We start from the raw sequence: 27,487 nt of genomic DNA, 5'->3' as shown, positions 1-27,487 counted from the left end.
CTTTTTAGATCTCAGTTTCTCCTCAGCTCTTCAGAACAGCAACGAACAGCAATCTGAGCATGCTCTTGCCAGCTAATTGAGCCCTATAAATTGAATGGTCTTAATTGCCACGAAGCAGAACAAAAGCTCATCTAGAATGATGTTTATGATGTATATCATAAACATGTTTTTCCTCACAAATTATAGCTGGGCCCAAGTTGCAAAACAGATTGATGACAGTTTCATTTGACTTTTTCTTCATCTGTTTAATGCTCATGTTTGATATGTTTAAACTGCCGGAGTAAATGAGCCAAACTTAAACTCTGATTTTTAACACAGCTTTGGCAGTATAATCGCAGCGGGATCAGCGCTATTCGCTCACCATATAATAATGAGCAGGAGTTACAGCAGTAGTTACTGAGTGCAGCACTTCACTCATTTTAAAGAACACTGAAAGCTATTCATTGTGAAAGCTAGTTGGTATTGAGTCAAATTAGTGCACTCGTGCTTTGAAGCCCAACACTTTTATGGGAGGTTACACACACGAAATTCATTACGGCTAATTGCTGTAAAAGTAGCTAATGCTGTCAAATGAGTGCTTTATTTTCAAGGAGGTCTTGATGTCACAGGAAATATATTAAACAAGATCATAACATTGTGATTTATACTTGACACTTTTTTAATCAACTGCCTTGTACAGAATTATTTATTGTCTGCACATATGGCCACGTCTACTATGCGCCATAAGAAATAAAATTCAAGTCACTGTTGAGGAATCAAAAGAGATTCATATCCCTGTGGTACTCTAGGCCACCTTCTTATGTGCTGTGCCAGGACTTTGCTGCCCCCAAACCCCCTGAAGGCTGCCTAATGAATACTTTCTTGAGCTTCTGTTTACATTTCCCAACCTGGTGGTTTTCTTGACATCTGTAATTATGTGCTGAACGGGGTCTTCCCTTTTGGCCCAGTTGGTTCGCAACAACCCCCTGTTCCCACCCACTGACAAGCACTTGATTTAGAGTCCACTGTGGTGATAGTGATTTATGCCTCAGCTGATGATAGGTGTGCACATATTGTTTTGTCGATACAGCTAAGACAGCTCAAGGTCATTGTGCGGTTAGTATTCAATCACCGCATCTTCCCGAGAAAGTGAAACTGTCACCACGTATCCCGATTGATTCAGTCAGATCATAGGAGGTTGTTACTCCATGCTGCCACACGCAAAACTCAAAGTTTACATTCATCTAAGCCTCTGAAAGGGGACACTGTGCCACTGAAGTATCAGGCTAGAATGCAATCATCTACTCTAGGCCATTTCTGAGTCACAGCGCAATGTACCACACTTCATTAGCCAGGATATTTTGAGCTCACTGATTAAGAAAGATGTAACTAATGTTTCAGGGGGGGAAACTTGGCAGTAGCTCTTATGACAAAATAGTGTCTTGCGCAGCACATTTTGATATAACACACACGCTACTTACCAAGTTTCTTGCTAAGTTATACCCTCTCTGATTATAGCTGTCAAGTTCTGTGATATTCACATACTTCATTCTAATCATGCATTTTCCTTCTCATTGTGTGTCTTTCCAACTTAGTAATCAGCTCTGTAAATGTAGACTCATGCAAAATGTTGAAAACCGACAAAAGTGGTATATAGATAACTATATTACGCCATAAATATTCAGCATTGTAATATAACCTTAATAAAAGGTGCACTCAAAATGACCCATCCTTAAATTCTGGAGTGCATCATCACTTTATTACCCTCTCATGTTTGTAGGAACGGCACCAAAACATTAATAAAAATCAGCAGCTATTAAAAATTTGTGTCATGAAATTCTCCACAGCCCCAGCTGTTGGAATCCCCACTGTTGTCTTGGGGAAGAGGCAGGCTACCATTAAGACTATCATCTACTAAGACTGCCATATACCCAGCGCCTTCTTCCAACACTGATCTTGTATATAGGCCAGTGCAGACCATTAAAATGATCACAAAGATGTGCAGAAGGGATAAAAGCATGGGCACAAATATAAAGCTCATTTTTGGCAACAAAAAAAAACCAAACTGCTGGTTCAGTAATGACAGAGTGAGTCACTGCTAACTCTGATATGGGCTGATGTCTTAAAAGCACATCAAACTGGCCAGAGGATTAATGAGACAGGTCACCAGATTTAGGGCACACAAAACAAGTGACCAAAAAGCATTAAAATTAAATCAGCAAAGCGCACACACACACGCCTGCGTCCACTACCTCGGTTTTCAAATGAAAAATGCAGTATATAAAGTGGTGAAAATACATCAAGTATAACATCTGGACCTGAATTTTCCACTTCTGTTGTAGGTCATCATGGTTCACTCACCTGCTCTCCAGGGCCACATTGCTGCCCAGGACCCAGCTGTCCTGCAGCTGGACGCATTCCGCCGTACTCTGCAAGTCAGCCGCCAGGCCGGCTGTGGGTGGTGGGCTCGGGCTCCTTTGATTGGCCAGTGAGCTGCGGTTCAGGGAAGTGATGGAGGGATGCTGCCTGTGCGGGGGTGGAGCTGGTGGCAGAGGAGGTGGAGCTTGCTGACTTGACAGATGGTCACCTGGCGAGGAGGGGAGAGAGAAAAGCAGGCATCAGGATATCAATTCAAGTCTCTCTAATAGTGGGAAAAGTCTAAAAAAATACAGAATTTATTTTGCCGATTAAAATTACACCCAGACTGAAGAAACAGGACTGTTAAGAGAGAGCAGATGGGTAAGATTATGCATTTGCCTTATATGCAGGCTATGACAGTGCGGAGCCACTTAACAGACCCAGAAAAGTAAATACAACCAAGAGCAAGCCATTAAAATGAGATGCAACCTCTGCAAAAAAACAGGAAATAAGAACTGTTTTTATGGCGATACACATAATAATTGTCACAAAACGCCACATGGCTGACAGTTGGGTTCTCTTAAACAGAAGGTCACTTAGAGAGGCAGCTGTTCTTTTATGGGCGCTTAACGCAATGTTTCATGTTTGATTACAGCCAGAGAAGACTCTCAAATAACTAATGACCAGAACATCCATTAGAGCTCTGAGAGAACAGGTTTTCCAATTTCACACAAAGCTGTGTAATTGGCCCCCAGAATGGCATGTGGTGATTATCTATCCATCTTCCCTGTTTAAAAGGTAAAAACCCACAGTGCTGACAATTCTGATTTGCTCCAATGAGCCCCAAATGGGTATCGTCTTTCTTGCCTTACAGAGGGCCTGAAGAATATTGAGAAAGTCGGGAGTTGTGTGTGTGTGTGAGTTTTTGTTTTTTTGTTTGGTTGTTTTTTGGGGGGGAGCTTCTGTTGTTTTTGCACTGACAGCATGATTTTTTTATGAAGCCTAGAAGACTAGGAGTTTACATTTACAGCACAGGAACCCTGAATTTCAAAGTATGATTTAACCTTTGCTTACTCAACAATGCATACAAGGACCAAAATCTGCTCTGTTGGCTGCAAGGAAAAACTTCATTAAAAGGACTCAAGTCATCGTTTTGAAAAGATCCTTTAATTTGCAATCTGCATCCTTGTCTACGCGCTTTCACTTTCCAGTGTGCAACCCTATGCATAAAACAACCTATTCAATTCTGGCAAATGAGCCATTTACTGTAGTTCCATATAGCTCAGAGGAAACATGAAAGCCATTCAGAGCTGGGAAAAATTTTGAGGTAAAAAAAAAAAAAAAGAAAAAACTTTGCTGCTGCATAAGAAAAAGCTTAAAGTGCACCTACATACACACAGCTTTTTAACATTTCTAGAAAATCACTTTCATCTGTAGACAGATGAATGAGGAGATACGCCTGAAGACAGACAGCTAGACAGAAAGTTACACAAACGGACGCAACAAAGCAGTAGTGACAAGAGGCCACAATGCTGGTGCAGGAGCACAATCAAAAATTAATTCCCGACCGCAATTACATATCATCAGCATGTGGCCGTAAAGTCCATAAAAGCAAATCATCAGAAGCAGATAAAGGTTGTTTTTTTTTTTCCTCTTCTTTCTGTGGCCCATGATTAGAGTTTTATCAGATCCAATCAGACACAAGCCTCTCATCACCTGAAACCACCAAATTCAAAGTCAGTTCTGAATCCTAACACATTAATTGCCTGAGATCAGCTACAGTGCCAGTCTTTGAAAAATATATGGTTGACATGACTTAGTAATAATGAAACACAAGACAGCCCACTCATCTCCCAGGCTAGACTATGAGCTCTATTAGAAAAGTGCTAAGTAGGCTAATAGAAATGTGGATTATCTACCAACACTGGCTGGTTTTACTTCACCTTTGGGTCTAATTCCACTGTATGAGCCTGCAGCACCCATGAGCTCCACTTTTCAACAGAAGCACTTTCATGTAATCAGCATGCACTTGTGTACCAGTGAAATGTCAATGAGCAGGAAAGGAGAACGAAGCTGAGGGGACAATCAGACTAGTAAGGAACACAGAAAAGCATTTAACATGGAAGTAAGTGAAAAAAAATGTTTTAAAATAGTATAAAAATGACTTTTTAGTAACTACAAAAAGATTTTAAATAAGCTCTGCGACCAATCGAAAATAAATATTTCATTTAAATCAGTTCCTGGAAACAATATGTCCTCTTGTTATGCATTATAATATACAAATAACACACATGAGAAATCTGCACAAATCTTTATTTTAATATCTCAGTTGCTCTTGTTTATTTTGCTACTTGCCCTGAGAATGTAGCTTCCTTCAAACCCATAAAAATACAGCGTATGCAGTGCAGATGGATTATGGTTTTTGGGAATAGTGCCGCCACAGCAAGCGAAAAAAGATGAGCCTCAAGTCTGAACACTTCCCCTATCATCAGTTTATGATTACTGCTGAATCAATTTCTGATGATTCAATATGTTAAAGGCATGCCTGAACTATAGCATTAAAGAAAAGAAAAAAACAAAATCTCAGACCACATGCCAAGCAAAACGTTCTGTAAACACAAACTACCCAAAACCTTCAAAGGAGTGGGATTTGTCATGCAGCATATTTGAATGCATAATCCCACAATGAACTAAGAGAACATAAAACCCCACGAACTGCATTATGCTGGCTCATATGCAGTGCTTTACACACTGCAACAAGACTCCTATGCCACAATTCACTGAGGTGTCTGTTACAAAGACAGATGCAGCAGCCACTGGAAAACAGCATTTCTTTCTATTCTATTCTTGTTTTACATAAATAGAAAGTAAAAAAAAAATAATAAATTTGCACCAAAATTTGGTGCAGCCTCAGGAACCCATATAAAAGTCAGGAGACGAGTGCTCAAGGCTGTGAGAGCATTTTATCTTGTGTTTTGATGAAGCAAATATTCTCACACAAACATATACAACTGCACTCTATTAGCACATGCACAGCTTAAATCTGAGGTGTAACCCCACTGACCACCTCACCCTTTGAAGAATTACACTGAGATATATCACAGAGTTATGCTCTTTTAAGTGTTTATATCTGAAACCCAACTCTGCGTGGACTTTAATTATGCAAACATATGTCATCCCCTTAATCTTTGTCTGGTCAAGATCAAATGGTGAACTTCCAAAGGAGACTTCACTGCATTTCATTATTAGAATCAACATTTTAGTAGCATGCCACATTTCATATACTACTCACCCTTTCAAGTCAGATCATTATGAAAGCCTAGGACGTATGTATGGGTCACAATGGGGCAGATTTCTTTCAATTTCCCTGCACACAGTAGGTGTTCTTATACCAGAGTAGTGTGAGGTGCAATGGTTTCTGGTCTCTAATTTGAGATGTGAGTTTGAATCCAATTTCACTCAGGACATGGTCTAAGGCTCCCTCTCTCCTTGTCATTCCATGTAGTAGCAGAGTAGCAGCCCACTGCACATACTCTGTGAACTTCACTGTCAGAGTTGAAGGCTTGAAAAGCAAACCATGCCAAATTATGGGCTTTTGGCACCATAGCAATTTCATTTACATTATCCATGGCCCAGCAGATGTTGGACTGTGTTTAAAAAAAGAAAAAACTTAAACAATGAACTTTTAAGAAACCTGGCATTGTCTTCCATCAAGACACGGAGGGAATTAAGCTGCCCTTTAATGTGCAGACTTAGTGACTAGAAAGGCAGATGAAACAGCTGTGTGGTTTATGGGGCTTTGCTTTGAAATCAGATCAAGACGGATGCCTCCTTTGCATAATTCCTCAACTTCAGCTTGTCATCATCTCCATCAGCAACATAGTTTAAAAGGACCTTTGTGATTAATACTGCATGCAAGTGCTGAAATGACAGACTCATTCTCATCTTAATGACGCTTGCAGTATCAAATGTAGATTTATGAAGCCCCTGTAAATTTGCATAAACACCAACGAGGGTGGATCTTTGTTTTTAATTTCTTTTAATAGTATGTTTTTAGAAGTTTGTGATCTGAAGAGTTTCTTACTGCAGTGTGTTTACAAGAGAAAACCGCACTGGGTTGTATTGGTGAACCAGAAATGTCTATCAAAAAGGACCGTGCCCCACAGTGCGCCGTTTTTTTTATAGAAAGCATTTTTTTGCCCTGTAAAGTCTAGAATGGCTCAGGCTCATCCATTCACAGATTTAGTCCATTTCGAATAACGGTGACAGAGGCTATCGGTGTCTGCAAGCTGAATTAGGCTATCACTACATTTTCTAGAACCTTTTTTCATACAACTTCTTGATACTCGGATGTTTGGGCCAATTAGGTTTGTGTGATGTTCACTCCTTTGAAAATATTTTTTTTGATTAAAGCATTGACGAGCCTAGAATACAGCGCATAATGTTCCAACACTGAGTTAGGACACAATTAAAAGCCGTTTTGCACCCACTAAGCTTGGCAGGCTTAGTGAAAGCCTTTTCATATTCATTGTATAAGTACTGCAAAAGGTCTTGTGCCATTTTACTCTCCATTAAGAGACTGATGCAACTGCTAATGGAACTGAAAGGGCATTTGCTTTGACTGGCCTGCCCTTCACCAATAGGAAAATTGCAGTATGTGTACATCACAAGAATTCCATCAAAACAGATAACTTATGAAGGCCATAGCATTTCTATTACAGCTTAAAGTATTTGTTTACATTTTTATTTATACACAGACAATTGACAAAAATAAATAAATAAATAAAGCACGCAGGTCTTTCGCTCCCCTTGACTGAATTTCAGCAAACAGTGTTAAAAAAATGAGAGACCTCTTACAAAATTCCTGTTTGACTTTTATGTGAAATGAATAATAGATGGACTCTATGATAAAACAAGCCATTTGGACCAGGTAGGATGTTCAAATCAATAAATTCTCTCTCATCAATGACTACATTTCTTTTCACCTCAGCTGTCTGTCGAAGGCAGCAATATTCTTCAGTAGTAAAAAAGACAGCAGCTTCTCACTGAGAAGCCCTGAAGGCGGAGTGCGGGTGGTGTTTCATAATGGGGAGGGGCTGGGGGGGGGGGGGGGGGGGGGGGGGGGGGGTTAAGGCTGTACCCAGTGGAATTTGGAACCATTAGAACAACCTTGCCCTAGGTGAGTTTTGGGGATTTACTCTGCAAAGAGAGTTGGCAATTTTCAGGGACTTGGGGTTTTGAGGGGAGAGAAAAAAGAAGAAGAAGAAGAAGAAGAAGCAGCAGCAGCAGCAGCAGCTGTGTGAATTCCATCATATTTCCTGCCAAAGTACCTTCAGTGCTCTTGCAGGCTTGCCCACTCTTCCTCTGACTTTCTGTCTGATCAAAGACAGAAATTTCTTTTTAGCCATTTCTTAGAAGGGGAATCGGGATGTAACCAATATTTCAGGGATTACATAATCATTGCATTATAGAAACAGACACTCCATTTACCCACACATAATGTGCTCCGACACTGTCATACAGGCATTCATCAGTTCACGTTGGACTCAAACTCTCTGCCATTTATTTATAACATATGATTTGTAAATACACTTAAAAAGTTGAACCCATCGGAAAGCAGTGAACGCGAGCAGCTCCACAATACTGTTTTTCCATCTCTCCTCTTCTCTCTCTCCCTCTCTCTCTCTCCTCCAGACATTGCTACAGATGGCAGATCATCATACAGATGATGACTGCTTAGCAGTTCTTTCTGACAGCTCTCCGATTACATAGTAATTACACTCCTTCTCAAAAGCTGCTTTGACAATTAGCCTGCTGACAAAACACTTGGTTGTATTTATTCATGTGTGGACAGCTTTGGCTTCCTTGTTTGTCCAAAGAGATCGTGTTCACACCTAGAGAAAACGCTACAGTTCCTAACTTCGGTGCAGGCAGCACAGTTTTAAGCACTGATGTTGGATGTACCACCGTGTTTTCTTAAACGCGCAGAAAGCACTCGCAGTCTACAGGGAAGTGTGCCAATTCTCACTTTTCTAAAATTCATACTTGATTGAAAACAAATGATAGAGATTTAAATGAGGAAAAAGAAATATATAATTATCAAGAAAAGTGGATCAGCGCAATTTGGTAACTAGCTGAAAAATGCCACAAGGGATTATATGTAAAGCAACAATTACATGATCAGCGTTGCTATGATTCAAATCGTTGTAGCATCACAGCAAAATAAATCAGCAAGTCCTCAGCTGAGCTGATGGAAGTCTACATGGCCATTTTTAGACGGATGAATACTTTTATGTTTGAAGCATACTAGTTGATAATTCTCTCTGGATTAATCACAACATGCAACTACTTTCACATCGTCAACATCTAACTTACTAATGTAAAGCTATTGATTAGCTTTAAGAGTACACCACATCAATTTCACAGTCTGCTGTCAATCAGTCAGATTTCTGTAAACATTGAGACATTAATGAGCCCATTTCCCCCCCGTCTCAAGTACACCGCATACATCTGCCATCCCACTTTGGGGCTGCTACAATAGCTACAAATTCTTGGCCTGCCAGTTTGTTTACATAGTTAATATGCTATTGACAATAACTGCAGCAGCCCGTCACTTCCTATCACTGCATCTTCCTGTTTGATTCCGATGCAAGAGTGGTAGCAGATTTAACCACAATGTAAGAAACTGTGCAATATAAACAAATCACCAGCAAGACATGGGGACACTGGGGAGGCATGTTTTCCTCAAAATGTGTCTAAGTCCAATGCTTTTGCTGGGAATCTATTTTTTAAAGGTTCTTGTGGCATTATTTTGAAAATAAGTTGCCAGTTTCTGTCTTTTTCCTTTGCATGTTTGGCCTTGAGAGTAGTGATTCACTCTATCTAAATTGCTGTGGCGGGTTGAATGGCTTGAGCCTTCAGTAAGAGCCAGCAATGACTGCCTGATGGAGCCAACGTGAAACTTTAGCTGGGGTGGTCCAAGGCACCGCAGAGAAGCTTTTAAACATTCAGAGGATTGCTGGGGAATATTAAGCAATATATTTTTTAACTGCACCAAGCCTCTCAGTATTAGAAATAACAACAAAACAATGCTATCCCTTTCTGCAGAAATGGGGCTCACTTCCCTGACTGAAGCAATATAGATGTGAATGAGTAATTACAGGAAAAAAAAAGTTGTCTGCATGATCTTAGGGGTCATAAAATATGACGTGTATTCTGAGAACTATTCATGTGCCTCCTCATTCATTTACAGCTCGCTTCCCCAATCACTTGAGAAAATGGTTGCAGGAAAAAAAACAAACCACTCTTGGTTGTAGTGGCACAGTCATTTCCAATGGTTGCTATAATTGCATTTCCTGTGCAAATCGCTCAGTTTGTGGGGAAATAAGACAAAGGACGCAGTATTCATCTAAAAATGAGAAAGCCTATCTTTTCCTGATTAATTGTTGGCATATTGTTCTCAATTGGATGCACTCCACTAGCAAGAGATGACAAATTTTCACCTTCATTGTGAGGAAATTTTAGAAGGAGATTTATAATGTGTATCTTTCACAGCACAATGAATAAACAAATAGGATGATCTTTTCTAGATGATATTTTTTACAGTGAGCAAAAAAATAAATAAATAAATAAATAAAGAAGGTTTCTATAATATTTAACCATTTTATACCAACACTGTACCATTAAGACAGTAACTATGTGTATTCAAGTGAGACACAGACAGGAATGAAATGTTATATGTGACAAAGCAACGCTGAAATACAATGAAATATAAACAAGCCAAGATAAAATAAAGATGAAATTGTAGCTTCTGGTTTGGAATAAAGCAAACTGAACGATTGATCCAACCAAGTCTCTTTATCAAATGTACTACAATGAACAAACAGTACATGTTTGCCTTTATATCTCCCCCTTACCTATCTCCTTCCAACTATCCCACATATAATTCACTATGCCAACATTTCTCGCAGTGTCTGGCTCGAGAGCTGGAGCTACAGCAGACAGTCTGAAAATCCCTCTGCTTTCCAAAGAGCTTTCCTGAGGCCAAGGCTATGAATTGATACCCCACTGTTGCATTACTCTTGGCCACAGAGCAGAGCACGGGACAAGAATAATAATAGGGCAAATCATTGGTTTATTCTTATACTATTCACTTGTGCCTTCTAGTGGTGGGGAGGGTCGTGTTACAGATGTCAATATCCTCCATGGGCATAGGTGATAAACTTTATGTGTGCAAGCATGTGTTAGGCTATACAGTGTACACACAAGCACGTGTGCGCGCGCACACACACACACACACACACTTTCAAGCCCACTGAGAAAAGCCTTCTAGCACTACTGATGTTTTGGAATTTTACTTCAGAGCACCCTCTGCTTCTCCCTGCAAGAGGAACTAAGATGTAACCCGCTTACCCTCTGAGGCTTGGTGCTTGCTCAATCAGCAACATGATATGGCCCACGGCTCTGCGCTGAGGTCACTGCTGGAGTTGAGAAGACTGATCATGCATAAGGTAGCAACACTGTTTCTTCACTAATGTGCCAGGCTAGCCATGCGGCTTCTACAGCTTCAATTCAGCTGCATAGTCTGAGCTCCACCCTGAGGAAACTGGGATCTTCCTAAAACTCTTTGTGCTGAGCACTGACATGGAAAGTGTAAGTTTTTTTTTTTTATTTTGGTTAGACAAAAAAATATATGCCATTCAGCTGTGAAATATTGTGACTTATCACACAATTTTGGTCATGCTATGAAGTAGAACACTGCTCCGATCCGAGGCCTAATCCACTCTAATCAAGATGACTACTTTGGTGCAACCCCAGTTGGAGGCAGGGTCTCTTGAGTGGCCCGGCATCACAATTCATTAGTGAAACTGGCCTTTAAAGTTTAATCTGGCATGCGGTCGCTCTTAATTTTCAACCTCATCCCCCTTCCATTTCACAGTGGCTCTCACACATGTCCACATCCTGTTAATCAATAATAAAAGTAATCAGGGAAGTCAGATGTACTGTCCTTCAAAATCTCTGTAATGCTGCTTTGCTTGACATCAGCAGACAGCGCTGTCTGCGTTCCAGTCTTCATTCACCTTAGAAAATACCACCCTAAGCCTCATCTGTCATGTATTGGCTGCAGCCTAACATTTCACTTTGTTTGGCAGACATTGATTTTTACCTCCAAGGTGTTGTCAAGGAGGCATCCAACTCATACATACCTCCTCTGCTGCCTCTCCAGAGGCTGCTTTAGAAGGAATTGCATGAACACACACACACAAACACACACACACACACACACAAAGAAAAGCTTCACGGAAATGACTACAAGGTAGCCTAAAATATTGCCAAATTTCTTGAATAAGGACACTAGAAAGGATGAAATGTGTGGGTGATAAGCCGAGGCTTATCAAAGCAGCATTTCTCAGAGCCTATTTTTGTTGTTCGTGTACTGTAATAGGGTTGGCAGCAAGTAATCCAGACTGAAATATATATTACAAATACACAGAGAGATCCAAAATGATTGTTGATGTGTATCAAAGCATATCAGATGTACAAGTGCAGCCCCATTGTGGTTTTATAGGTGTTCTCCATGCCAACTCTTTCAGCCAAAAAAAGACACTATAAAACAGCACAAGTCAAAACATTTGGTCACTAAAATGCCTTGAACCTACTTCAGTTGATTTAACCAATCCCCCCAGTCAGGTTAATATTGTTTTCCAAGATAGCAACAATTTATCAACTGCCATCTCCCCACAGCCTCCATCCCACTTTCTATATGCACACACAAATACACATGGTTGCAGCCTAGTTGAGCAATACTTTATATTCATTAAGTGTCAAAATGTTATAACAAATAGCTGCCTTAAAAGAGCAACGGTATATTTTGTTTAAGAATCATTTGGCACAAATAAGAAATGATCTATGAGGCAAGCTTAAAGGTAACATCCTTCCGCAGTTTATTAATTATATAAACAGGAAAAGTAATTAAGATACCCTAGATTTACTGAGGATTTTACCTAAGTTTACGGCAACTTTTAATCATCATCCCCACCTCACAAAACGCAGAGAAAATATTACACAGACTAAAACCTACATGTTGTCAGCTCAGAAAAATTCACCCACTCACTTACAAGGTTGACCACTTTTTCAGCTCCAGCATGTCTCATTAAACACTTGTTTGCTTGTAGGCATATAAGTTTACTCACAGTTAGTTTCTAGCCAATCCTCTTAAGAGCGAGAGCATCTCTGGTTCTCACTGGCTATGGTTGACAAGAAAGCTGCTCCTAAGATGCGTGTCTGACAGGGCATACTAAAAAAAAAAATACAAATGTGAGGGTTCCTGCAAGGGACATGTTTGCCACAAATAAAATGTTTGCAAATGTCAACTCTAATGAGCTGCACTAAAGTATTTAGTTTGAGCGCTGGGTTCATTTCAGCATGTTAACACAATGATAATATATTAGTATTTTAGGTTTAGTGTTTAAAAAAAATTGTAGAATTCACACACACACACACACACACACACACACGCACACACACACACGCACACAGTCTTGCTTATTTGATTCTGTTTACAGAAATCGGCGAGCTTCCATCAGACTGAAAGTCTCATTTCAACCACAGGTAACTGCCCCCCTGGTGGCCATTAAAAGGATTGCATTGGGTTCATCTTTCACACCCAGAAGCATCCATCATTTATACTGTTCAGCGCTTTCTACTTAAATAGTTATTTGATTGGAGGTTATGCATTTTGGCAATTTTAAGATGTACCACAATTACAGGTTCATAGTTTAGGCTAGCTCATTAGCATACAAATATATAAATGGCGTGTGTTTTATATTTGGTAGCAAAAAATAAAATAATAACTATAAGGCAAATTAAATTATAACGTGACATGTTTGTGTGCACAGAACAATCCATCTAATAGTTGCAGGTTTTGGCTGAATCCCAAACCTACAAATGCAAAAACCCTTGTGGCACTCACTGAGTGTGGCTGGTGCTGTATACATAACAAAGAATATGTTTATAAAAAAAAAAAAAAAGACAACTATTATCTGCAAAAAACAATGCTTTCTTTTATGTCTGCACTAAAATAACTAAAAACTAAGAGATAAAACTGATTTAATCATCTCAAACTATTATTCTTTTCTGTCCGTGTTCAGTCAGTCATGTACATTTTGATATGCAGTTAAATCACCACCCCCCCCCCCCCCCCCCCCCCCCCCCCCCCAATCATGTCTCAGTGTACGAATGTCTTATTCTAAAAGGGCACAAGTAAGGTTTGGCTGTGAATCTCAGCCTGCTTAAATCTCTGTAAGAGCATGCATCATAAAGCTGCTCTGTTTTTAAAAGCATGCAATAAATATCCTGAATATTTATGAAAATGAAAGGGACCAGGAAGAACAACTTCTTCATTCAGATGCACAGCAGACTGATAAATGTTTCTTACAGCTGACTGGTTTATATACCAGAAACCCTCTCCACAAAAGGTCAGAAGTTCAGTTTCTGTAGCAGCGAAATCTTTTCACTTTACAAGTCGCTGAATTGTTACGTGCCTTCTTTTTGTGACTCACTTTGGAAGAACATCAACTAAATGCTTGATATGAAAAATGCACACTTTACTGCAGCTCACATCATAAGTAGAAAACACATCATTTAGACTAATGGTGGCAAATGCAATCATTGCCCTTTAATGGATTTGATGAGTGCATGCATAGAATAAACCTAATGATGAAACTTTTGTCTTCAAAAACAGAAATGCATCTGCAGCTTAAGAATCTTTCCCTAAACGATAATCACTGCGACATATTTAGACAAGTTTAAGCAGACGCATATGTGCGATCTGTGTTTGTGAGTGTGACAATGTTTGTGAGTGGGCAAACGATGTTAACATGGTGAGAGCAACAGAACACCGCTGAGCAGGTAGCAGTGGTGTGTCAACAGCATCCATTATGCTTCTCTGTGCACATTCTCTATTTAGCCCCTTCATAACGACTCCACGGGGCTGTGCATGTCTTCAGTTTGGTTGCTGTACTTGTAAACTATGCAATTTGCGTTTCATGCCACAGCAGGCATCAATTAGCACTTCTCTCACGCCTCTCCATCTGAACTGCATCAAATTTGGTTGTGTGCTGCTTGGAACATGATGTGAATTTGTCATGACTCAACTGAAAGGGAGGAAATGTTCAACACTGGGGAGCTCGCTTATTGCTCACCTTGGGCTTTTAAATCAAGGCTGAATAGCAGATATTGTGCTTCATGATTGCACACTGAAAAGGTATTCATCACTATTGCTGGATTATATGAAAGAAAGAAAAAAAAAGAAATTGAATGATTGTAAGGAAATAAAATGCATTTTGTCTGGGATGCACCTGGATTTCTTTTAAATCATGCAGCAGCAGAGTAAAACAAACCTTTCTTGGACAGTTGCCACAGCACTGAAATTAAATAATTAGCCCTGAATTGTTGCTGTTGTTAAGAGTCTTTGGAAAAAGAAAACAAAAAATTTGCTGAAATCAGATGCCTTCAAAGACTTCAAAAGACCAAAGCTCTTGATTCAGCAGAGGAAGCTGAGCAATAGGTTTATCAAATTTTACCACAGAGGATCTTTTAGTAACTAGTAACCTTTAACCACCTACGTTGTCAAACGTGGGAAGTGAGAAGAAGATCTGAGTTGATATTTGGATGTATAAGGTGGTAGCACTCAGCACCAAAGTTTAAGTTCCATCTTCAAGGAACCTTTTTTTTTTTCTTTATCTTATTACAGAGCAGCTTTAGTGGTCTAATGTTAGCAAGACCCCTTTCAAAGTGCCCGACTATCTGAAAACAGATGTGATGATGTAAAATGTATGCCAAACAATCTATGCAGCCGCTTGGCTAAAAGACAATTTTGGAATTGGTGTTGATGACAAAAAATATAAACTCTTTGCGGCCCCTCGTTTCTGTTGTAACAGCAGCCTCATGTCATTAGACTGTGCCGGCCTGCCTCGCAGCAGCTCATGCAGCAGAACGTGCATGACTGTGAAACGTCTCTGTGGTGGAAGACACAGATCGTCCTTCAGATTAGGCTTAATCATGTTTGCTTTGCCTCAATTAGATAAGGGAGGTGCACCGTCAACACATGAGCTTTCTCATGCCTCCTCCGACGGTCCCTGTGCTTTTTCCTCCCGCTCACCAAATGGCAGCAGTAGGAGGCAAAGGATGGTCTGCATTCACACCCGGCTGAGTCATTTCACACTGGAATACATCCATCAGAATAAAGATCATAAAAGCCAAGACGAGACTGACAATGGAAACTGAGAAGTAAAATATGAGAGAAAAGGCGGTAGCAGCAGCATATGCTTTAGTATAACCATAAGTTGTCAATTTATTAAAAATGCAGCAGCTGGTTAAGTTTCCTGGCAAGAAATAATATTGCATAATAGGGTATTTTCTTTACTCTTGAAGATCAAGCTGCATTGTGGTGGTGGTGGTGATACAGTGGAAAAACCGTAGTTTACACCACAGTCTGGAGTCACATTTGTTTTACATATCATGTTTCAGCCATAATCCACAACGGACTGTATGCTATTTGCATACATCTTCCCAGCATTTCCTTCCCATTTCACTTTGATCTCTGCAGCACAATATGATGCTATATCATAACAGAATAATCCATTCTAATTAAAAAAATGAAAATCTTTCAAAAATAATACGAGGAAGCATACTGCAGTTTGAAAGGGCTTAACAACAGAGATGATAACTCAACATGCAATACTCATAGTCCAGAGATACACTTCACTGCCAATCCGTAAAGCTGGACATCATCTGATAACACAGTTAATCCCACATGAGTATCCTTTCTCACTGTCAGCGCAAAAATCATGTCAAGCTGGGATGTTTAACATCAAATTATAATAATATATCACACAAAGTAAATTTTCAATGCAAGATAGGAGAGAGGAAAAAAAAAAAGATATATCAGATCTGATCTCTGCTTCATTTAAAACCTTAACATGTTCCGGATATGCACAAATAATGGCAGACAATGAATTTTTGACCTCATCCTGATGTTTATTCTAGGCACTGTCAATAATGTAATCCCTATGATTTAGTTAGAAATCAAATCTGCCACATTCAGGTGAAGGCCACCTCCCTCCTACATATTCATAGCAACAATATTGACTAAATGTCTTCTCTGGCTAAATATACAATGGGAAGTGCAATACTAGAGGATCAGTTTGTGTGAACATAAGCAGAAGAGAAATGCATACAGAAGTTTTTGGGATTACCTCTGAAAGCTAGTATGCTACACCAATCTATTCAGTCAGGTCTGGACATGGAGGACTGCTGTAGCAGATGTTTAGGCAGACAAGATAACAGCAGTGCACAAACTACTGTTACTGCATGAATTAGAAAGACTTTGAAGTCCTAGCAGTGCCTAGCGGTCAAAAACAACAGCCTGTGTGCTCTCAAAAACTTCATGCTGTAACTCATACTTGTAGCGAGGCAACCTGCGGCTACAGTAGCCCTCAGAGGTCAATAACTATGGCAAGGCGCATTTACCGCGAGTCTTTGTGTTCCTGGAGTGACAATAGAATCTCATTGTCAGGTGTTTAGTCAGATAAGGTCGCACACCCGCAGGGATTAGCGTCTGCTTTTCATCAATGTAATGCTTTAAAAACAGGTTTAGCAAACGTGCGGTGGATCAACCAATTTAAATGCTAAACCTCTTTCTCTCTCAGAAGATTGGGGCCAGGGGCTAAACACATACAGATAAACAAATCAACTTAGCTATAAAGACTTACAGCATGGGAAACAAATGAATGACCCTCACACCTTTATTTGTAGACAGACTACTGGGGAAATGGTGATATAGCCCACAAAGTGTTGTGGTGAGAGTCTGATTCTCTGTTAGTGTGATAATACTTCCAGTGTCAGGTTCCTCAGTTGGATAGAGCCATCCCGAGGCACTGTACTCAGTGCTAAACATGCAAACAGTGCTTCAGGACTTTGCGATAACGGCAGCAGGAGGTAATTCTTAAATGTCACTGCTTCTGGTTTAACATAACTCAGTTGTTGCCACGTATATGTACAGTAAATATATGCAGCACCACTGCTCATATGCTACCCACAGCAGTAGTTGAATTAGAAGCTGGCTGGATCATGCTGGGAAGTGACATTACTCTTTGAGAGCAGCATAATGATCACTATCAATCTCTTTATTGTCTAGTCACATTAGCGAAATATCAGGGAGGAGTACTGGACAGGGGAAGGAGGCCGCCGAGAGACATCCTGTACCATGGCGGCATGGCAGTGCATTAATCACAGCAGCGGGACCCTCTCTGTGTCCAAGCTGAAAACTGTCAGGGTAAACACTTGAGCCAATGGAGATGCTACTGTAACTCTGGGAGAATTGTCCTTGCTTGTGTCCCAACACATTGGCAGAGAATGCCATCTTTTGCTTTGTAACACATAACTGTCACAGCTTTCTCATTTCAGATTCACATTTTTCTCTTAGGCCATCTCAAAATGTCCCTTCTGCTATCTCCACTCATCTTTTTTTGAAGAAATACAGCGCCAGGCAGGGAGACAAAACTGTCATTATTTCATAATCAGCCAGGCTCAACAATGATTTCCTGCTGTAGATATTCAGCTCACTCATACTGGATGTAATAACAAGCAGGAAAGATGCTGTATTTTAAAACTATAATACCACATCTGACATGCACCATGAAACAGCTGGATGAGCGCTTCATGACTTTCAAAGCCTATATGGAGAGCAACCCCGGAGAACTCGTAACGATTTCATCCATTAACTCCATCAATCTGAGTTTGCTCCATCAATTTCAGTTAGTGTCGACTGTCTCAGCAGTCTCAGGCAGAGAGCTGCCACAAGTGCCCTGGCTAAAAGAAAAAATAAAGAGGTGAAACTTTTTATTTTTTTATTTTTTTAAGTCTTTGTGTCTAGTATAGCAGCACACATGTCATAGTCAAGTGGTTTATAAAACCACCCTTCCCCAACTCCACTACTGCCATCTAAATAATGAATACTCTGCCACTTGCAGTAATCCTCCAGCAGCCATTCCCAGAAATAGAACAAAGTCAGACAGAGCACTCGTTCTCTCCCTTTCACTTTTCAAAACAAATAATGCTGATTCCTGAAAACCCCTTCAAGATGCTACCACTCAAAACATACTGCATGTTAATGACGTGCAGCACATTCACAAACAAAAAAAATAAATAAATAAAAATAAAAAAATGCTGCGAACTTTTGTTGCAGCGATTCGACATTCTTGGCCACATCTAGGTCGTGACTTCAAAGTTCTGCTTAGTATCCATTTGAAGGCAACATCAAAGCGTGGGTAAGCCAATGATTTCAAAAGGCATCAAGAGCTAACCAAAAAGGTACAGTAACTGCGAAGGGCACCTTTGGGCTTCCTATGATGGATGATAAGAAAGAGAAAAGACAGAGAAGGGAAGAGAGATGCGGGGCGAAGAGAGGTAGGAGAAATGGGTGAAAAGAGAAATTACTGGGGAGAGAGGTGAGCTTATATGAAAGGTATCCTTAATTAGATGTAATGTTTGCCCTCTTCCACAAATTCCTTCATGTGGTGCCAGAAAAAAAAGAAAAGAAAAGACAGACCAAAGCTGATGAGTCTGGGGAGAAATATCTGCCTAAGTGGCCTTTTATTAAGGGATAAAAAGCTACTCTTTGCTTCTGTTCCCATCCACTGTCCCTGATTAGGAACGAAGTGAAGGCGGATGAAAGGAGGGGCTGGGGATTTCTGACATGTCCTGTTGTATCCAGATGTGACAACAGGCTGGCATTTGGCAGGTGAAACCACCTAACCTTCACCTGTCATCTTCACTTTAAAAAGGAGGCGATTCTGTTGTAGATATTCTAGAAAATATCACCGTTTGTGTATAACATCATATCTAGCCTGAGGAATCCTCACAAATCAATATTAAACACAACAACCACTTGGTGTAATCAATATTTTGGCTACTTGTTTTCACTCTCATTGGAAGCACATGTTAGCACAGATATCAGCAGAAATTTGGTCCATGTGATGAAACACGCTGGCGTTCAAAATATCCCACGGCGATGTCAAATGTATAGCATCGTTATGAACATTAACACTTAAATTAGTTACGAGATGAAGCAGCAAATAATGATGATCTAAATAGGTATTACGGTTATGTTCTTTTTAATCTAAAAATGTGTCTGACTTTGGCACTTGCAGCAGCCTTGATTGATCAAGTGGCATGCTAATTAAAGCTCTGAGACTGAGGGAGATTAGATGGCTGCCAAGTTTTGACCCTGGATGTAAAACATCATGGGCCAGGGATGCTCTCCTAAGGCTGCTAAATGGCTTATTTCACCTCCAGCTCTGGTAGCCACCCACTGGCATCGCCGTGTAGATAATGATACCCGTAAATGTCCACAATAAACAGCTGAAGAAGAGGGGCTCCAGCCTTTTCCCCATCACCATTACATGAGGTAAGGATGATCATTAGCTTATAAATTCTGGCCAGTACAGCAAGACAACCACAAATGCGGTTATAGGTTTTAAGAACAACTCATTAGCACAGACTAGATGGTGGTAAAATTCAATAACAGCGTAACATGTTGCACTTTTATTATCCTGGAAAGTTGGCTGCATCCTGCCAACCATATAAGACTGGGGCAAACTCTGACTACACAGAATTTTAAAAGGTCAGATATGAAGATAAAGAATACCAAACACAAACAACACTTTTACAGGCAGTCAGAACCCTGTAGTCCTCGCCCACCTGTCAGTTTGACTCCACAATTTACACACCGGGGAGAAGTACCTGCCTTTTTTTCTTGCCGCCATGACATATTTTCTAGACACTGAAGAGTTTACACTGCCCAAATTTAAGGTACTTTCTTACTTTACCAGAGTCTGCATATTATACCGTTTTCACTGTACTTTTCACTCTGCTACATTTATGTCTCTAAAGCTACTCTTTAGTATGAATCAAGACCAGAAAATATTACTTAATAATAATGTTAAAACCTAATTTGTACTTAGTAAAAAACAGCCACCTCAAAAAATTTAATATAGTTCTATAGTTGAATTACATAGTTTCTGCATAACAATGTTCTGTATAACAAACATCAATTTTTATTTAATATTACACATTAAAATACTGCTACTTTCTTTGCTCTAATGCTGACAATGAAATTTCAAGTGACGATGGCATTTAAACACCTACGGCATGCTAATTTTCCAATCTGTGTAATCCATGTATGCAATTCTATCTGCCAGATCATTTATTTTTACTTCATATTTCAGTCATCCAATGTGTCTTGACTGTGAGCAGCTGCACACTGTACATTTCCAACCTTGGCCTTTTAAAGTGACCCTGCAGCCTGAGTTCAGCCCGACACAGCGAAGTTAATCCACTTTTTCAGCGGTATATTTCAATGCTGTTGTAACATGACAATACTGAATACTTATCAGAAGCAGTAGTGACTCTTTATTTTCTTATTATTGTAAATGCTATATTAAATTTACCATTTAAGTTACTGCAATTAAATTAAAAATTTAATTAAATTTTCCCAATAGACGGTGGCTAAAGCTTTCAGGTGTGCTGATTCCTCATCCACATTATTTGACTGAGTTTTAATTAAAAACAAGGGTTCACTCTCTCCCACATGACACCACTCGGAACAATTTCACACTCACATGCTTTCCAAAAACCTTATTAAGACCATTTTAGATGTGGAAATAAAGATAATATACTGGGGGCGAAAAAAGAAAAGAAAGCTTCGTCTCTTGAGGATTTGGGTGCAGGTACTTTTCAACTTTTTAACTGATTAACCTACCCCATAATCTGATCAACGTATGCACAATATGTGTAATTGTATACAACATATATCAGTGTTTCTAAATACATAAATTAGGTTTGCTTGTTTTTTTTTTTGTTTTGGTTAAAAAAAAAAAAAAAAAAAAAAAAAAAACAGGCAACTTGAACTTAGTTAAATTTAGGTCAACATTTAAGACTAGTGAAGCTGGTTTCAGGTGACCCAGACATAAATTCAGAGGTCTGAATGGGGAATTTGAGCGCTGACCAAGAACAAACTCCTCATTCAGATATTACATAAATTAAACAACAGTTCCTCCTTACATTGCATAAATTATAGAGCAGTTCATCTAAAAACCACGCCATAATGTACAACAGCCTTTGTTGGCTAAGGCTCTCACTGGCCCTGAGCGTCCTGATGTGCGTTTGCCAGTAAGACTGAGAGGAGAATGAGACTGGCAGAGCTGGCTGGTGAAACATGAGATAAGAAAATTAAAACAAAATTGCTCAGACCTCACTGTTGATGCAAGTGCCGAGCAGCTGTCGTCCACTGAGAACAACCATGAATCAAAAGCAAGTCTGCGGGAAGTATTGATAGTCCATCCGTGCTCTATTATTTGATACTGAAGTTATCGCTCCTATTCTGAAAGCACATGTGATGCACGCCGCCATTAAAACTTTACCCCTCCTTTAGCATTTACCACTCAGCACGTACGGAAGTACATTCGCCTTCTTCTCCGGGGACGCGAGCCCACTTTTTCAATGTAATTACCACTGACATATATTAAGACAGCTGTATCACAATATACCAACCTCCTCAGCACCATGTCCACCCCCTCAATTACTCCAACACACCGCTGCACAGGCAAATGGGACCAAAATCCAGCCACAGCAAAAACATCATCACCAAGAGACTGCAGCTTCGAAATTACAAAACTGATGGATATTAAGATGAGCCGCCAAAAAAAAAAAAAAAAGAGATGCAGGTAATTATTTCTCACTCAAAAAAATAGATATATATATTCACCTTCCTCCAGCACTTACCTCATGGCCCAGAGACTAATTCATAGTGATACCTCATAAGATTCATTGCCCGCAGAGGAAGGGCTCATTGCATTTACCTGCTCACATTTCCCTGTCACCTGTAAATGTATGTGGGACTGCCACTATGTGACCCTTTGCAGTACTCAGACTTATTCCTCCGTTGATGCATCTGCTCTGCTTACATTGGCTACCACTCGCTACACACCAATTACTCTTTGTCTTTGTAGCTATTGGTCTGCTAAGCACTTCAATCCATCTCTGTCTCCAAGGCCATGACGTCAACCCAAAATGATTAATCAAAGGCAAGTCAACACCCAAACAGCAACACCTAGGTCCGCTGGTTGCGTGTATTACCCATAATACTTCATGGGTGTCATGTGAATACTGAATGTTACAAGACCAGCAGTTTCTTGTAAAGCACGAGCCAAGAAATACAAGTATAATATCTAATTGCTCTGACACTGTTTATAAAGCTCAAGGCAATATTTTCTCATATTGCCTTTCATACAACATTAAGATACCATTTTCCCGCATTTCTTCCACATAATGAAGTGTCAGTACTGATGACTTGAGAGAAACAATAATCCCTTTACTATGTGTGCTTATGTAAAAGAGCAATGCACCACAAAACCCCTGAAAAATGCTTCCAGGTTACCAAGAAGCAACCTGAACCTGCTGAATGTGCCTTATCTTATTCCATAGTGTAAATATTCCTGAGCCTGTGGACATGATTTTTTAGGAGAGTGCTGTTATCAATTTACACGTGCTAGGCTGCAGTACCATTTTAAACACACTCCACCCCCTCATGAAAGAGATCCATAAGGGGATTGGGAAAAAAAATTCAATAGACTGTAGATTCCTACAGTAACAATAAGGCCCATCCAAAGAAAAATCTGCTTCTGCACAGCCCTTGTAATGCATTAAACATTATTTTGCCACATTCAAGTTGTTGACAGATGGAATTCATGTTCAACTCTAGATTTGTCAGCACAGATGTCCAGGAACAAACAGCAATAATGAAATACAGTTAAAAAAAAAAAAAAAAAACATTCAAATGCAAGTCAGATTAAATTTCAGACAATTTGCATGTGTTTATTACAAAAAAATATATATTTCAAAGAACTTGCTGTGTTACCTTGAAGAATCTCTGTAGCAATGTCCCACTGAGGCTTTACTGTATCAAGGTCCACTTCTCAGGATGCGATGCTGCTTGTATTGGATTTACAAACGCTCTGGATCTCCTCCTCTTCCCACTGCTGCTAAGCGAGCCACACACTGCACGAGAACACTATCACACTGACACATGGATGGCACTCAAGCGATGTCAAAAGGGTTAAAACCTAGTGGACCGGAAAGTCACACCAGCATCGTTCTAGTTGCCAGCCACCGCTGCCGCACTCTCCACCGGCTCTTCACTACCTCCCCCTTCTCTCTCTTTTTTTTTTTTTTTTTTTTTTTAAAAACTCAACCTATCTCATGGGCTTCTCCCCCCTCCTTATGCGAGATGGTAGACGAGAGCGCTGGGCGATTTGCACCACTCTATCATGGATCGTGTTACGCTGTCTGGCTGTAGCGGCGGTCACAGATGATAGGCTGAGGAGCTTTGCGTGTGTGTTTACCCCTCAGAAGAAACAGCGGCATAAGAGAAAAGGGAGGGAGAGATGGGCTACCACCCTAAAACAAAAAAAAAAAAAAATGGAACGGTAACCAAAAAAAGATTATCGAGCTAAGTGACAGGCTTTGACAGAAAACCTGGATGGGAATTCATGAGGGAGCGCGCCGCTGAGGCACAGCGTGCAGACCTTAAAGTGCCACTTTTAAATAGCTCTCGTTCTCTCGGACATCATCTGGTTATCCCATTTTAACACGAGCTATGATTCATCTTTGCTTTGCTGACCTACATAATGAATAGCCTTTGTCTGTCATATTAATTTATTCTATTATGATAGCTTAAGCTTAATTATAGCACATATAGTGGTGTAAATTACGTGATCCTCCCAGCTGCAGACAGGGGCCGTGTAAAAGCAACAGTCACACTCAACATCAGAAATGTTCATATTACATGCTCTGAAATTATGATCATGAATTTGCAGAACAATGACAACCAAAGATAATTCATTAATACCACAGGTTTGAATGATGAGAAGCCATCCCAGTCCTGTTCTGACCTATTCTTGTTCATTATGTTGCCAGTGTTTGTTTGTTTACTTTTGGCAGCCTTTTTAAAAAGAAATGTACGTGTTCTTTCATAAACTGCAGATCCTCATCAAAAGAAAACCGTTTATTCCCATAGTCCTCCGCTAGCTGGAATTAGCTTTGTTCTAATTAGCAGTTTAAGGTGTTTTTCTTTAAATACAACCTAGACAAAGAGAGATATAAACAAGTAAACAAATCACTATGTCCCTTTAATATATGTTGCATTATTTGTGGCTGATATGTTATGCTATACTTCTAATTCTATGCTGTGATTATAATTTTTATTTTTAGAAGATACTATTGGACTGGGGTTTTGATTTGATTTCCTTATCTGCTCCTAATTACACAAATGTATATAATGATTTATATAATAACCATCCAATTGCTCAAAAGAGAGAGATGACTCTTCTTCTTCTCTTCTTGAATGAGGTAGTTTCCAGCTGTGCAGATTTTTGCCAAACTCTGCACCTATAAGGAATTTAGGAAACTGTCTAGACTTCGTTCATCTAAAGCCAGTCAGCAAATAAATGAGGATTTATGTTTCCCAGTTTTGTGTTTTGCTTAAAGTTGCAGCTAAGTTTTGTTTTCAAATTAATTCTAATGTTGGCTTTATTTGACTGAGCTTCCTCATGATAGCAACACTTAGCCAGGTACTCCAGCAATTCAGTGTTGGACTTCATAGCTGTTGAGGCAACAAGAGGAAGACAAGCTGGAAAAAAAAGGAAGAATGGCAGCGTCTGCAAAGGCCAAGATAATATCAGTCGGAGTCAACTGTAAGTCTCAAGCTCTAAAAACCTCCATTTCCCACAATGGAAAATGTCTTTCTTTAGACCCTTGTTAGCTTCACACACGTCACACCTCCAGCTCATAACAGGGTGTGTGTTTGCTCTGAAGCCCACAGTAAAACAGCCTGCCTGCCATCATTAGGGTTATTTCTTAAAATGCTGGAAAGCTCTTTGAGAGCTAAAGATAAAAATCAGTGAGAGCCCATGTAATTACACTGTATTTAGATCAATAAATGGTTTAATACAGCATCTAGGCTGATTGGCTTAGCAGATACGCTTAACACAATCTGCAACTCTCTTTTTTTCCCCCATTTGAAATGGCTATTGGTCACTATTGTTTCAACTAAAATAAAAGGCCAATAAATTACCAGATCCATTACTATGTGTTTAAATGCTGTAAAAATGTGTTTATTTTGTCATTTCTATCTCCAGGGCTGAACAAAAAAAAACCCAGCATATTTAACTCATGTTTTAATTTTTGTTGGGCTTAAAGTTATGCATTATCAGGTGTGGTGTTACTGATGGGTGCAGTAGCATCTTATTCAGTGTATGGTTGCATTAAAGGACAGTGGAATCAGCTGTTCACTGTTTGGGAAATTATATGTTAGATTGCTTTTCACTAGACAGTATTAGCATCTACTTTAATATATAGGCATTAGCCCACTAACCAATGGCTGAACCAGTGGATATAGTCCTTGTTTCTATAAATAGGTTCATTTCTTATCACTGGAAAAATACACAGAGTTACGCAAGAGATTATATTAGATAAAAAACCGTGAGATTATTTTTCACCTTTTCCCTGCTGACTCCATCCACCTACAGGCTTCTATCATAGACTGTGTATGAGATGGATGTAGCCAGAGGCTTATGACGTTCCATCAACTGAGCTTTTGGATGTCACCAACTTAGTTTTGTGTATCACAAACAACAATTGGATGTAACAGAAGACACAGCAGACACAACTCGTGCAGCTGCCAGTTGCCAGTCATGAGTTAGGCTCACCCAGAATCACTCTTCCATTTCTCTGTACATGGGAACACGAATTGCAAAATGAACGTCACGTTGCATTAAATAAGAACTGAAACTAGTAATTAAAAACATAAACTCATCAGGAAAGTGTTTACTGTGTTTGTGGATAAAGTAAGCGCTGGGTTGTTTTTTTGCATAGACTTCATACCAAACAGACTTATTTTTGTAAGCAGATAAGTCGCCCCCTGTTGGACACTGGGCAGAATGCATGTTCAAGGCATTCAGAGCCAAAAGCTGCATTTACTTTTTATTTAAAAAATCTATGGCTTTTGTAATTCTACTTGCCCACCTCCCTGTATATGTATTTATTTTTAACATCAAAACCACTGTTTTAAATCTTTACAAGACATACCTGTTTAACTAAACACCTGATGCATTTGTTAAAAACTGCTGTTGACTTTTCCACTTAGCAAACTACTTCTTCTGATAGGAGTCTAATAGGTCACACGGTGCTGAAGTACATCATATCTTATTGCAAAATCAATTTGGCATTTCATTTTTAAAAATTATCATGTGGGCACAGGCGTCTGTAATAATCCACTTTAATGATCAACAACTAAAACAGCAAAGAACTGATAAGACTCCTTTGAAGGTGGACATCAAAAGTGATGCCTCTGGGGTTGAGAACAAGGGAGAGCTTATTTGACATTTTCCCAGTGCAACCACACATTGACTCAAAGAATTTGGTCACGCCTGTGGGCTCAAGTAGGGAAATCTGTTTGGAGTTTGGTCTCCGGCTCTAGTAATCAACGAGTGCCCCAGTTCAGTACGGCTTGAGTGAAATTCATATTGAGTGGCCCATATTATATTCATCCTTCATCCTGAAGAAAAGGTATTTGAGACCTAGTGTAGGACAGGCTATTTTAAGACAGAAGCATTTTTACATTAGTCACTTTAGAGTACCTTGGATGTGATGTCAATTTCCATTCTTTGGGGAATAACAAACCTCATTATAATTCCTACAGGGTATGTCTTAGGCAGGTGGTAGAATTAAAACTAGACAGTCACGTGGGGGGGTTAAAGCCTTATTCACAATATCCTATCGCAAAAGTCTATTTTTAAAGACAACCCACAACAGAACCGACACACCATGTAGTATTTGTATGTGTACTGTCATGTTGCTTGTAATGGGCAAAAGAGCACAGGCCTTAGGTTGGTCAAGAAATAAAAATCAGTCTGTTGGAATACCTACCCTTTTTTGACAATCGCCCGTCAACATTTATCCTCCTGCTGTCAAAGCAAGTTGACCCTAAAAGCCCCCCTTGATACTAAACCAACTACAGCCAAGCAGCTCA

The 27,487-nt window shown here is 39.7% G+C and overlaps 1 protein-coding gene across 1 annotated transcript in view; it reads right to left on the bottom strand.

The window, feature by feature from the left end:
* si:dkey-237h12.3 (teneurin-3) overlaps window positions 1–27,487 on the bottom strand; it is a 122,722-nt gene that overhangs the window by 72,882 nt on the left and 22,353 nt on the right. Inside the window, exon 3 of the mRNA XM_030738766.1 lies at window positions 2,341–2,566. Within this exon, the coding sequence (XP_030594626.1) occupies window positions 2,341–2,566 (226 nt within the window). The remainder of the gene's footprint in view (window positions 1–2,340; window positions 2,567–27,487) is intronic.

This window comes from Archocentrus centrarchus, chromosome 10, assembly GCF_007364275.1.
Source record: "Archocentrus centrarchus isolate MPI-CPG fArcCen1 chromosome 10, fArcCen1, whole genome shotgun sequence".
Taxonomy (NCBI): domain Eukaryota; kingdom Metazoa; phylum Chordata; class Actinopteri; order Cichliformes; family Cichlidae; genus Archocentrus; species Archocentrus centrarchus.
This window is presented reverse-complemented; position numbering and strand designations above follow the sequence as displayed.